At 31.4% G+C, this 15,000-nt stretch overlaps 1 protein-coding gene across 5 annotated transcripts in view; it reads left to right on the top strand.

The window, feature by feature from the left end:
- The window catches only part of LOC119598723 (coronin-1A-like), a 151,768-nt gene that overhangs the window by 52,292 nt on the left and 84,476 nt on the right, over positions 1-15,000 (top strand). For all 5 annotated transcript variants that reach the window (XM_037948505.1, XM_037948502.1, XM_037948504.1 and 2 more), the window contains one exon: positions 2,853-3,035. In XM_037948505.1, the coding sequence (XP_037804433.1) occupies positions 2,853-3,035 (183 nt within the window). The remainder of the gene's footprint in view (positions 1-2,852; positions 3,036-15,000) is intronic.

Genomic DNA, 15,000 nt, shown 5'->3' with positions numbered 1-15,000 from the left:
TTTTTTTCCAGTTCAATCAAAGTGGTAAATTAGGAGATTAAGAAAATTGCCTAACCACACCTTAGTATAGATCTAGAATAAGTGACATTTTTTCTTTATCAAACTAGTGAAATTGGCATTGTTTTTGGGCATTTTACAACAATATAAACCCAAAAATTTACAATATCCCCATTCATTATTTACAAAGTCGGAAAAGGTTTCAAATTCACTGAAATAAAATTTAAATTCAAAAATTTTAAATAGGCCTGGAAACTTTTTTATCTTAAATTACAGTTCAGTAAATTTTTAAAAAATTAAAAGATATGCGGTTTTTCAGATAAAAAAAAATTTATTGAAATTTTTTTTTTTTTTTGTTTTTTTTTTTTTTTTTTTGTTTTTTTTTTTTTTTTTTGGTTTTTTTTTTTATACCTTACAAAATGCTCTGCAGAGGAGATATATAATCAAGACCACTGGCTCTTTTTAAAGTGAAATGCACTGCATATTTGCTGATTTAAACTAGAAAATGCATAAACTTTATTTTTCTTACTGGTTCTCTCTCATTAATGTTTCTGTGGTAATTGTCATCTGATTTTGAATGTTGACCTTTTTTTTTTTTTACTTAGTATCAAACTTGTAAAAATGGTATGCTCAAACATGAGCATTCCTTTATTGATGATGATGATCAAAAGAAAAAGATAGTTGTGAAGGTGTTACAGCTATCTGTTGAAGCTTTTGTATTCACATAGTCGTCATGTCTTGCCTAGCGGTACACTCTTTATACATTGTTTAGATTTTCCCCAAAGAAACAGTGCCAAGATAGTATGCGGAAATGATTCTCTTCTTTTTTTTTTACTTGAAAACTGATCAGTGTTATATTATTATTATTACCACTGGCTTTTTGGGACAATATTAGATATTAGAGAAAAATTGTCAATTTAGAAGGGGTTTTTAATCAATCTAAACTTGGTTAAAATTTTGTTTCTTTTTTTTATTGTGGGAATAAGTTTTCAAAAAAAGAGATAATTGTACTGTGAAATGTAAGATACCTACCATGTTGATTGGTGAGATTTCCTAAGGTGTATCATACAAATGAGAGAAATTACAATGCATGAAAGTTTGATAAGTTCATAGTATTTTTTTAAGTAAACGTGACTTTCAAGAGGTATGTCTTCAGGTGTTTATCATAATTCAGGATTTAAGCATAGTAATAGAAATGCAAGTAGTATGTGATGTTTTAAGATGTAAATTTTGTGTTATATCAATAATTAAGGAAAAATTTAAGAGAAGTCTTTTTTGCAGTTTAATAATGTCTGCAAATTGCTTCCTCACATTTTTATTACATAAGAAATTCATTCATAGATCTTCACTGTTTGTAGATGAAAGTGTTGCCAAGTATCACTAGCTAGGTTAAGCTCATATAAAAGGTGCCCTTGCCTCTAACTAAATGTTATTGTCATTGAGAACAGTATTTCTGAACAGAATTGAATTTTCTTAGAGATGTGAGATTTTTATATAGTATCATTTTTAAACCTCTGGAAGTTTTTAGAATAATAAAACATGTTTTACCTGTAGACTTACATCATAGGACTTAGACCAGGTATAGCAGCAATAGTTGTAGTGCAATTAGTCCCATACGTGATTTCTTAGATAAAATAGTTTTTTAAATGTATTTTGCACTTTTTTTGGGTTTGATATTTGTTTCTTCTTTTTTAAACGTAGTTCTGTCTGAGCCGCCGTGGTCACAGCAGATTTTTTTTATGTTGTGATCCCTTTGGGTGAGTCGGGGTGGGGTCCCCGTTCCTTTCCACGGAGAGTGCCGTTTACCTTTTAGGAAACATTCTCTCTATTTACCCGGGTTTGGGGACCCACTTGACTTGGGCTGGCTTGGCCACCCGGGGGCTAGGTAGGCATGGTGAATTTCCCTTTGCCCAAGGTAAAAAACGTGCCGGGCCGGGTGATCGAACCCTCGAACCAGTTTGTCGTCGTGACAGCCCTTGAGTCCGTGCTCAACCATTTCGGCCACCGGGGCCCCCTAAAATTTTTTTAAAGAAACATTTTTGGGTTTTAAACGCAATGCTGACAAAGAGCTGCTCCCCAAAATTGGACAGTGTTCAGGCAGTGATTTCATCCCCGGGTCAAAAGAAAAAGTATGTAAAATATAAATTTTCCTACCCTCCATGAGTTTGGCTGGAGCTGAAAAGTGACTTCAGCCTACTTTCAAGGGGCTGTGGCTCTAAAATTATTGCTGTCATGGCCAAAAAGCATACAACTGTTAAGACCCAACTTAAGCGACTCGATATGTAGCATGATTAACTGCCACCGGGAAAGGGAGCCCGGTTTACCATGGCATGTATACATATACCACCTGTCGGCATGGGGTTGAATGTATGGAATGTGTTACAATGTATGTAGTATAATTCAACAGTAAAAAAAAAAATCATGTTATTTTCAAATTATTGGAATGCTTTAAAAGAGGATTATATGCCTTTAAGTCATTTTGTCTTAATGAATAATACAGAGTATTTTAAGATGCATTCTTTCTTTAAAGGCTAACAAAAAGAACAGTGGTTATCAGATGTCTTGCATGAATGTGTGTCATAGTTACAATAGTTAATAACTCACAAAGAATATCACTAGTTTGAACCCTGCATGTTACTAAAACCTTAAGTATCACTTTGTGTGGAACATTTGTCATAAAGCAGGTAAAGGTTAGAAGGAAAGATACTGACATGCTCTGAAATTTTGAATATATCAAGAATAACAAAGTTTAAGTAAAACCATATTTTGAGTTTGTGTTTAATTTCCCCAGATAGTTACATATGCCTTTGAACATTGTCTTTGGGATCTGGTTTATGTCTTAATTCACCCAACAGCCTGACAACAAGGAGCAGTCATCGACCACCAGCAGTGGCATTGAAAGTGAAAGGGCCTCCACAACCACAAGGAACATCATCAACAAAATCAGCACCAGAGACTCTCCCAATAAGCTGTCTCAGCGCATGGAAGAGAAGGAGATCGAAATCTTGGACAAGCCATCCCCTAAGACAGAGTCGGAGGTGAGGCCTATGGCTCTTTTTCTCTTTCTAGACTTTTATGTCATAGTTTAAGTTTATATATTTTTATTTCAGGAGCAGCCAGGATGAATAAAGTATACATGTTCTAGGGTATTTTAAATTTTTCTAAGGGCATTTTTTTGTCTCACTTCTGTTCATCTTTATTTTTTATGGGAAATGGGGGGTGAAGGAAGAAAGTTTTTTTCAAGGAGAAAAATATCATTCTCTCTTTCGTTCTTTCTCTATTTCTCTCTCTCTTATCCAAAGTGGCACAAGGTGTTATCATTTCAGTCACCAATACAAATGATACAATGGTAGGAAGAACTGGCAAGAAGTGGGGGAATGTTTTGTAAGCAGAAAAATATTCTTTTACATCTTTGGTATTTCAAAATTGTGCATAATCTATAGAAAAGAAATCAAGAGACAAGGTTGAATCATGAAAAAGAAAATGAAGATATGAATGATATGTGCAATATGGTAGCAGTGAAAAATCTCAATTTTGGGGGGAGGTGGTAAAAAGAAATATAAAAACCATAACATCAACATGTTGAATACTTGGTGCAGGAAGCATTAAAAACATGAATACTGTATATCATTATATGTGGTTCTTTATTTCCATATTGAGACAGGTGAAACATGTTATTGCCGAAACCTAAGCATCTTTTGTTTTGTTTTTTGTTATTTGTTATGCGTTTCAAGTAAGTCTGAATATGCAAGGCATTTTTAAAATGTTTTTTTCCCTGTTTTGTGTGAACACTCAGAAAAACCATGGCCCCACAGAAAACTGAAAAGCTCAAATTTAAAACCTCTTCCTTGGCCTCTTAAATTTATTTAGTGAGTTTTTCCTTTCTTTTTTTTAAAAAAACCCCCCTACTCCTGTTTGCCTGTGCTGAGACTCATCTGTCATATCTTGCTTAAATTTGATGTTTATACATTTCCTTTTTAAACCTGACCCATAAAAACATTTCCCATAATTTTCTTCCCTGAATTTGGGTACCCCTTGGACACTGCTTAACGTGAAATTCATATTTTACTGGTTTTCAGAAATGATTATAATGAAAAAATTTTTTTGGTTGCATGGTACATTTTTTTAACTACTCCCTTGAGGGATGGATTATCTCTTAAAACAGTTTTTTCCTGAATGCATAGTTTTTTTCCCCTCCCAAATAACCTTTCATAAAATTTGTTTTTTGGTAAAAATTAAGTAAGTGTCCCTTTCAACTGCCAAAAAAAACTTTCCAAATTTTTTGAAAACAGTCCCGTTCCCCCAGCCCAAGCCAAAATTTAGACCAAGTTTTTGCGGCCCAAACGGTTTTAAAAGAAATTTTTACTTGTTTTTTGTTAACCCTTTCCAAACAAATTTTTTCAGGGTTCCCCGTCGTGGTTTCACTTTTTTTTCGGGTTAATTTTTTTTATTTTCCACTTTTGGGAAATTTTAAAAAAATTTTCCTTTTTGTTTAATAAATGTGGGGGTTTTAAAAATTTTTTTAAAAAGATTCCCCCCTTACTTTGTTTTTTTTTTTTTGGGCCCCCCTTAAAACCCAAAATTTAACTTTAATTTTTTTTTTTTTTCCCCTTTTTTATTTTTGTTTTTCAAATTTTTTAAAATTTTTTGGGAAAAAAAATGTTTTAATTTTAAAAAATTTTTAAAAACCCCTTGAAATCTTCCCCTCCGGGCCCAAAAAAAAGTTTTGCTTTGTAGTCCCCTTTTTTTCATGTTTAAAGGGGTGCAAATTTCTGATAGAGTTAACCCCCCCTTTTTTTTATTTTTTTGTTTCATTTTTTTTTGTTTTTTAAACAAAAAATTTGTTTATTGAGGAAATAATTAAGGGGTTTTCCATGAAATATAAACCTAAGATTGTGCTCTTTTTTCACCCCATTAGCCAAAAATGTTTTATGACAGAAATTTTGCCCCCCGGCCACCAGAATTTTACTTTTTTGGGGGCCCCCTCTTTTTTTTCCCCTCGTGGATCATTGGAAAAAGGGGGAATACTTTTTTTTTTTCCCCACAAAATTTTTGGTTTTTTAAATTTTTTGCAAATTGTTTAAGATATTTAAAATTTTAAAATTTTTTGGATAAAGGAAAGAATTTTTTTTTTATTTTTTTATTGTCAAAAAATAAATTAAATTTCTTTTTCTTTAAAAATAATTTTTCCCCAAGATTTTGAAAATTTTAGGGTTTACTTTTCCAGTTTTAATTCTCTGTTAAAAAGCCCCCGAAAAAAGTTTTTTTGGGCATTTATATTTCAAAAACAAATTTTTTTTAAGGGTAAATTTAACAAATTTTAATTTTTTTAAAATTTAGTTTTTTTTGTTATGGTTTTGTTATTGTTTTGGTTTTAAATTTAATATTGGAAATTTTATTGGTTTAAAAAAAAATTGGGAAAAATTTTTTTAAAAAAGGTTTTGTTAAAAAAAAAATGTATGGCTGCCAGCCCTTAAAAATATTTTTTCCTTTTTCTTTATTTTTTTAAATAAATATTCCAAAAAAGAAGCTGGGGGATTTCTGGGGTAAAAGGAATTACTAAAATTTTTTGGGAAAATTTGTAACATTGCTGTTGGTTTCGAAAAAATATTTGGTATTTTTTTGCATTTTGCTGAAAATGGTACTTCCATTTTTTTTAAATATTAAATTGGTTGTTTTCCTATGTTTTCCTTTTTTTTGGAATCCTGTATTAAAAGGCACTTTTTGTAAATTGTTTTGAAGGGGATTTTTAAAAAAGTTCCCATTTTCTTTTTCCCAGAATTTAAAATTTTTTTTTTTTATTTGGGATTTTTTTTTTGGGTTTTAGAAAGCCTAACCTTTTGGAAATTTTTTTTTAAAAAAATTTGGGAAGCTTTTCCATTGAAAAAATTGTTAAGGCTGCACATCTTTTTTTTTTCTTGTATTTTTCCCCATATTTTTAAACTTTTCCCTAAAAATTTTTTTTGGCACAAAGGTTTTTATTTTTTAGGCAAATATTTGGTTTTGGAAAATTTTAAGGATGTGGTTTCTTTGAATTTTTTTTTTAAAATGTTTTTTTTTCTTTTTTAAGGGGTCCTTTTTTTTCAAATTTTAGAGTTTTTTGCCTAAAGAGCCCTTTTTTTTACCTTTTGTAGCAACATCGTTTCTGTATTGTGAGGTTAATTTTTTAAAAATTTCCTACCCCCCCTTTTTTCAAATTTACAGGATAATACCACCTCTTAGCAATTTGTTTGGTTTTAAACGGAGCCAACTTTGAAAGGGAAGGTTTCCCATTTTGGGAAAAAAGGGGGACTCCCAAAAATTCCTTTTTTTTTTTTTTGGGTTAAATTTTTTCTGTTTTTTTAACTTTTAAAAAATAAAATACCCCCCTTTTTTTATTTTGATTTTAAAATTTTTTTTAAAAAAATTTTTTTTTTAATTTTTTTAAAAAAATTTTTTTTCCCCTTGTAGCACCTTGCTTTTTTCCCAAATAAAATATTAAATTAAAGACCACATATTTTTTCAGAAATGCTGAATGATGAACCACTTTACCACCATTTCAAAAAAACCCTCCTGAAAGAAATTTGTTTTTTTGTTTCTAACGGAGTCCCCCCAAAAGGGGGCCGGGGGGAAGGTGCCCCATGGCTAAAATTCCCTTCTGTTGAGGAAAAAAACTTTCTTGTTTTTCCTTTTTTGGAAAAAGCTTTTTAAATTTTGAAAACTTTTTTTAAAAACCCTTTTAAATTTTTCAGGTGCAGAAAAATTTGTCTTTTCCCCCTGGCCCAATTTTAAAATTTAAATGAAAAGTTTTTCAGAGGTTCTTTTTCCCTTTACCCTTTGTTAAATTTGGAAAAATTTTTTTTTCTTGATTATTTTGAAAGTTTTTTTTCAAAAATGGCAAAAAATTTTGGGATAATTTTAGTTTTTTCCTTTTTCCTTTTTTTTAGGTTTTCTTGTGGCCCTTTTACCATCATTTAAAATTTAAATTTTAAATAAATATTATATTAATAATATACTTCTTAAAATATAATAAATTTATTAATAATTTTTTTTTTTATTTTATAATATTTTATATTTATTATTATAATCTCTTATATTATCTATAAAATTTTTTTTTTTCCGTAATTTATTGTTTATTTACATAATAAATAAAATATATATATATATTATTAAAATATATATAATTTATATATATATATAATATTAATATTTATATATATAATATTAATATATATTATAAAATAATAAATATAAAAAATATTTATAATATATATATATATATATATATATATATATAATATAATATATATTAAATTTATATATAAAATATATATTTATATAATTTTATTATATATATCTCTATTTTTATCTATATATTATAATTATATATTATAAAATATTTTATATTATATTATATTATTATTTACTTATTATAATTTTATATTATATTTTATATTATATATTTTTTATTTTTAATTTTAAAAATTTAATTTTATATATATTTATTATAAAATTATATATAATAAATTAGATATTAATATATTTTAATTAATATACCTTATATTTCTATATTATTTTTTTAATATATATATTACTTATATATTATATATTTTTATATATATATTTTATATCTATTATATTTTCTATATTTTCTATCTATATTATATCTATATAATATCTATATTATACCCAAATATATATATATTATATATATATATATCTAATTCTATATTATTATATATATATATATAATATATATATATATATAATAATATATATAATTATTATTTAATTATATTATATATTTTATATTATATATATATATATATAATATTTTTAAAAAATTAAAATATAATTACATACATATATCATAACATATACTGTATAAATATGCGTATATATATATGCATAAATATATATACTATCCTACCTGTGTTGCTGATTTTATATCAGGAATCTGTCAGATAGCTTCAAGTATTTTTCCTTTCTATCCTTTTTGTAGTGCTATACAAATCGTAGCACTGTCTGAGATAGAACTGTTAATGTGGTAAGTTTATAATGCAGTTTTTTTTTCTAGGGATAAACCCCTTGGTTTGTATTGTATGAACATTATTGGAGTTACTGTATGTTGTTGATGTCTTCAAATATGAAAGTCTGTTTTTGTATGACACTTCATCCCTTTATACACCACACACACACAACACCACACAACCACACACACACCACACACAAAAACCACACACACCCCACACACACCACACACACACACACACACACACACACACATACGTGTAGACACACAACACACACACACACACACACACACCACACACCACACACACAACCACACACACAACACACACCACACCACACAACACACCCCACACACACACAACACACACACACACACACCAAAACACCCCCACAAACACACACACACACACACACACTACAACACAACATCAACACCCACACAACACACCACACACACCACACACACCACACACACACCCCCACACACACACACACCACACACACAACACAAAACAACACCCAAAATTAACACATGTACACATGTACACTCGTACCAATAGACAAACCCCACACATATAGACACACATACCTCATAGACACACAAAAATACACACATAATAACCACAGACACACACAAACATCATACTACTTCTACACACTTTGAAATTCAAAAAAGTATTTTAGGTATTTGGGAAAATTTTGTTTTTTTTTTGAAATTTTAATACAAACACTTTATTGCATATGATTGTTTCTGGGATTGTTATCAAGTTCACAAATAAAGGAAAGTGGGAAAAACAATGAGGGGAAAAAAGTGCTTTTCACTTATTTTGGAATCATTTTGAATTCAAACCCCCCCGCACCCCCCTTTTTCTTCAGAAATTAATGCCCTTTTCTCTCTCTCTCTCTCTCTGCCCTCTATTTGTGTGTGTGTGTGTGTGTGTGGGGTCCCCGTGTGTCTGTTCGTTCTGTGTCTGTGTCTGTCTGTCGCTCCCATGTGTAGTTGTGTGTTGTGTGTGTATGTCTACATGTGTGTAGTGTCTGCATGGTTGCCTCTCTCTCTCTCTCTCTCTCTCCTCTTCCCTCTCTCTCTCTCTTCTCTCTTCTCCCCTCTCCCCTCGCCTCTCTTCTCCTCACTCTTCTTTTCCCCTCCCTCTCCCTCCCTTCCCCTCCCTCCCCCTCCCTCTCCCTCTCCCTCTCTCTCTCTCTCTCTCTCTCTCTTTCTCTTTTTCTTTCTCTTTCTCTTTCCTCTTTTTTTCTTTTCCTCTTTCTCTTTCCCCTTTCTCTTTCTCTCTCTCTATCTCTTCTCTCTCTCTCCTCTCTCTCTCTCTTCTCTCTCCCTCTCCTCTCCCTTTTTTCCCCTCTCCCTCCCTTTTCCTCTCTCCTCTTCTCTCCCCCTCTCTTTCTCTTTCCCCTTTTCTCTTTCTCTTTTTCTCTCTCTCTCTCCTCCTCCTCCTTTTCCTCTCTCTCCTCTCTCTTTCCTCTCTTTCCTCTCTCTCTCTCTTTCTCTTTTCTGGGTTTTTTTTTGTTTGTGTGAGTGAGTGAGTGAGTGAGTGTTAAATCAACATAAACCATACCCACTGATTTTATACAATGCCCATAGATTATAGTTCTTATTTTTTGATTTCTTTGGGGGGGTCTGCCTTGGAAGGGATTAGTACTGGGAGGGGTCATTTTGTGCGCTAAATAGAAAAAATATGAAAGGCTGTTTCTAAAAACTTGGAATGCCCAAAAGAAGTCAGCAATTTCCTCTCTACGAGCCATTATTTCTGTCCTGTTTCGTAAAATAAAAAACCATTTAAAATTCTTTCTTCGGTCACAACAATACAGTATTCTTCCTATTTTTGTGCTTGTTGGTTTCCCTTGAGGCAGTTGGATTGCCATCAGAGTTCTTTTTGGTTTTGATAAATTTAGTTTATGTATTGGGGTACAATTTATGTAGATCTGTGTGTATTTATTTGAATTGTTGGATTCATTGTATTTTAACCACAAAGTTAATTTACACAAAAGTATTTTTATGATTCTGTAGGGTGTCTTTAACTTAGGTCAATAATTTGCTAAATTTTATCAGTGTTGTTTTGAGATTGCACTGTTGTAAACAAAATTCATTCATGAATACCATTTTCTTTGCAAACCCTTTTTTACAGGACTGGTAATGGTTTTCTTTCTTCTCTCTCCCTCTTTAACAAATTTGATGCTTAAAACTGAACTGTTGTTGTAGAGCAGTCAGAAGACTGGGTGATTTTTTTTGCATTGTTGCTTGGGGGGAATAGTGTTTTTTTACTTTGTGAAAATGATCATATTTCTGTCTTTCCTAACTGGATTTTTTCTGATTTGTATAAAGAAATGCACAAGACTTTTTTCATGCACTTTATTTTTTTTGCATTTACTGGAACACAGGTTAAAATGTCATCAATTTCAGTCTTACCATAAAGTTTTAAAAAAACCCAATACTGAAAGTTTCCGTTGCTACCTTTTTTTCTGTTTTCCCCACCTTATTTTCATCATGGGGGGAATTTTTTTTAGAGTAAGACGTTGAAAATATGTTTTTAGAGGGAAAACCTTTTTGTAGCGGTTTTTGTAAACCTTAAATGACTCCAAACCACACCACAGCTGGTTGGGGTTTTTTCAAAAAGTGTTTTTTGCATGCTTTTAAATAGTTGCACAAATATACACAATGCATTTGGTTATTCCTTAAAAGACTTCTTTTTTTTTTGTGTCTTTCACATTATACGCAACTACTGCTCTTTTACTAGTCTCTAATTAAAAATCCCTGCCTTACCCTTCGTATCAGGGGACTTAAAATTTCTCTTTTGCTATAGCTTGCCTCACTTAGTCAATTAAAATTTTCCCCCCTCCCGCTTTTTTTTTCCCTTCTTTTCCCTCTCCTCTCTTATTTCCCCTGCCTTGCTTCCTTTCCTCCTTTCTATTTTTCCTCTGTGTGTGTGTGTGTGTGTGTGTGTGTGTGTGTGTGTGTGTGTTGTGTTTTGTTGTTGTGTGTGTGTGTGTGTGTGGTTTGTGTGTGTGTGTGGGGTTGTGTGTTTGTTTGTTTGTTTGTTTGTTTTTTTTTTTTTTGTTTGTTTGGGTTGTATATTATGCAAACTAAATTCTTGTTTGTCATTTTAGAAGCTTTTGCCAGAATTTTATGTTTGTTACTGTACAGGGGGTGTTGAAAGTCAAAAATCCTTTTTATTCATCTGTTTTTTATGGTGATTATCATAAATTTGGTTTAAACTTATGTTTTAAACACTAAATATTCTATCTTTTATTTATTTTTAAGTGTTTTTTTACTGCAAAAACAGGGTGGGAAAACCAACACTTTTTAAATACACCAGTTTTTAAAGTTTTATTCCTTTGCATTAAATTTTTACTGCGGGGAGCGTACACGGCACGTGTGAAGAGCTCAAACTCCTCAGCCCAGCTCATCCTGAAGGACCAAGAATCCCCTGAGCTGGAAACCACTCAAACAATTAAAAATGACTCCAAATAAATAGGATCAGAACACTGAAGCTCCAAAAAGGTGGATCTACTCAGTAAAAACACAAGGGGGCATCATCTTCATCCCACATCCTGCAAAATCAGTTTGGGGGTGGGAGTAACAAGATGTGATTTTTTTACGCTTTATTTTTTTTTAAAGCAAGAAATTTAATTACAGAAACACTGAGACTTACTTTGGGGTAGAGTGACGAGAAGGACAGACCCCTATAGAAAACTCCAATCTCAATCACCGTTTTAGTAAAGGGTTTCTGTCTTTCTGGCTATTCCCAAATTGGCAGTGAGCTTATGTCGGATTTTGAGGGGAAAGCGTGAAACTGAAAGTACTGTTTAAAGCCTGGTGTGGTTCGGGTTTGGGAAAATTTGGTGGAAAGGTTCAGATGGGATAAATAGGGAAAGTTGTATAAAAATTCTTTAAAGTATTTGTTACTGCTGCCCTTTATGTGATGAAATTTTCCTTGTAGTCAAACTAACTTACTAAGGTGGTTCTTAAGGTAAACACCTTCGTTATAAAATTCTTGCTTTGTGCAGTGTTTCTGTGAAGGAGGTCAAAATATGACCACCTCTTAGTAACAAACAAATACCAGAACCTGGTTACTCTTTGTCCGCTGTGGGTTGGACTTTTTTTAAAATATCAGGCACTTATGCACATAAAAGTAAGCTTCATCCATAATTACAAAACAGGCATCTATGTGCTATTTCTATATTTTCTTCTCATCAGGGCGCTTTTCAGTTGAGGTTTTTTTTTTTTCGTAAAAAAAATGGCACAAATAAAATCCAAGTTTTATATACATGTCTGAGAATGCATTTTATGGAGGCTTAGTTTTTCAAAGGGAAAGTGTTTACTCCAATTTTTTATGTGGGTTTTAGGAATAGTGATATTTTTCCAGATTTAACCGTGTAATGTCATCATGTTTGGTTTTAAATGTTAAAGTTTACTTGGTTATATTACAAACAACAGAACCAAGTATTTCATTGATATTTTGAGCATTAGGATCATCAAGCAGTAGTCACAAACACCCACTTTTTATTTCATGTAAAGCACAGAGTATGAGTTATGATATGTAATGGATGTTTTTAAAAATATACTGGAGCATCATTCCAGTTTTGTTAAGGCAACTTAGTGGAAAGTCTTAAGGAAGAACTCACTGAATTTTCATGCAGGTTTTACTAAGCATGAGTATGCAGGGGACATGTAATGAATAAGTATTAGTCTAGATCACCCGTGGTCAAATGATTTTTGGGGGAAAAAAAAGGTTGGGGCTCTGGCCTACTTAGATGTGTTTTACAAAATGATTTTTTCAAAGCTAAAGAATTATCATAGCTTCTTGACTATTGCCAGATGTTTGAAGCTTTTTATTATTTGTATCTTTTGTTGTCTGGGGCAAAGCTGAATCTCGAAGAAACCCTTTAAAGTCACATGTTGTGGAAAAATAATGCTTTCACCTTTTTTGCCTCCAGTTGGCAGCACAAGTTTGTAAAAATTATTCCAAATCTCATTCCGTTTGCTTCTGAAGATGGTTTCAGAGTGATTCCAAGGGGAGTTGATTGTTTTTGAGTCTTCTTTTTAATTTGTTTTAATTTTCATTCCATTTTTCTTATTATGCAATTTTTTTTAAAAAATTTTTTTTTTTCCTTTTTTTTTTTCTTAAAAATTGAATCACTTTTTCTGTGAAATTTTTCTTTTCTTTCTTCTTCTTTTCTTCTTCTTCCCTTTTTCTTCTTCTTCTTCTTCTTTTTTCTTCTTCCTTCTTCTTCTTCTTCCTCTTCCTCTTTCCCCTTCCTCTTTCCCCCTTTCCTCTTCCTCTTCCTCTTCCTCTTCCCCTTCCCTCTTTCCTCTTCCTCTTCCTCTTCTTTTTCCCCTTCCTCTTCCCTTCCCTTCCTCTTCCTCTTTTTTCTCTTCTTTTTCTTCTTCTTCTCTTTTTTTTTTCTATATATTACCAAAAATAAATTATGAGTGATGATTTTTTCACCAAAAAAATAATTTTGTTTTTTCCCTCTCTGGTATGACTTAGGACAACCAGGAACCGGCATCTGTGGGAAATTTGTCCTTCAAATTCTTGCTGATTTTGTCTTGATTATTTGCATCTTTGTTTCTTTTTTTTTCCCTTTTCATGTTGGAAGTTGATGGCTTTCCTCAGTTCTCATGTCTTGTTGGGTTCGATTTATACAATTTTATTTCTTGTATGATATCATTTATTTTGTGAGTTTGGGTTTTTGCTTTTGTAAGATTATTTTTATATGTTTTCTGGGCTCCTCCTTTTAAAATTTTTGTTGCCCTATATATCTCTTGATATGTATTTTTTAATATTTTTTTTTCTTTTATTTTTTTTATTTATTTACAAACTTAGGTTTTTTTTGATGAAAACCCTTTTCAAGTTTGGGAATTATTATTTATGTAGAGATGGTTTCGGGTGCTGATTGTGGGAAACTTAAAAAAAAGGCAGGAGGGGTTTTTTTTAATTTATTTATTACTGTTATATATCTGATTTTTAAGTCATTTATCATTCCTAGTGTTAAATAAGAAATATATCAACAAAAGAATAAGGGGACTGGACACTAAGGACCTTCATGATAACCAATGGGAATAAAGACCTTTGTGCTACAGTGGCACCTGATGCACTTCTATACACCACCACCCCTCTGATTTGCATTTATTTTTTTATTTTTTTATTTTCTTAAAATTTTTTTTTGTTGTTTGTCCTCTTTATTTAAGAAAAAATTTTTACTTTTATTATTGTTTTTTTTTTTCTTTCTGCCTTTCATTCTTTTCCCCCTTTTCCCCCCATTCCATGATGCTGCATGGTGGCCTATAACCCCCATAATCTAGTTCCACACATTTTAATATTTAGCCTGTCCCCTTTACTATGATTTTTGTATACCTTGGTTTCGGTAAAGGGAGGTTATACTATTTCACTCAGTTGCAAAACACTCGAAGTCTTTTTGTCTCATCTCTCTCCTTTCATGACAGAGTATTGTTTGCTGTGGAAAAGTCACATGGTAGCAAACATTTTTTGCTCTTGGACAAATTACAGGGGTGCTCCCTTTTAAGTTTGACAAAGACTCCGTGTTTTTGGTTTCAATTTCTGAAAGCAAGGGATATACAGGGCTTTTTTTATTTTTTGTTTTTTTTTTAATTTTTACCCGTCTGTATTCATTTTTTTTGGGAAAAATTTTTTTCAACATTTAATGCATTATTTAAATATTTCTAGGAGGGGTCTCCATTACCTTTAGCTTAGGGACTCCTTTATGATATAAATCAAACTTATGTATGTCTCATATGGGAAAATAAGGAGTAAAAAATTTTTATTGACCCACTTAAAGGTGCATATGTGGTCTCCTTGACAATAGTATTATCATTAGAATAAGGGTTTGTTATATTGTTTCTCATGTGCAACACAAAAAAAATGGTTTATCATAAGGTGGTTCTTTTTTTATTATTTCCCAAAATAGAATAACATTGTTCTGACAAACCCCACTGACTGAGAAAAATTTATC

The sequence above is a fragment of the Penaeus monodon genome, chromosome 41, assembly GCF_015228065.2.
Source record: "Penaeus monodon isolate SGIC_2016 chromosome 41, NSTDA_Pmon_1, whole genome shotgun sequence".
NCBI classification, from domain to species: domain Eukaryota; kingdom Metazoa; phylum Arthropoda; class Malacostraca; order Decapoda; family Penaeidae; genus Penaeus; species Penaeus monodon.
This window is presented reverse-complemented; position numbering and strand designations above follow the sequence as displayed.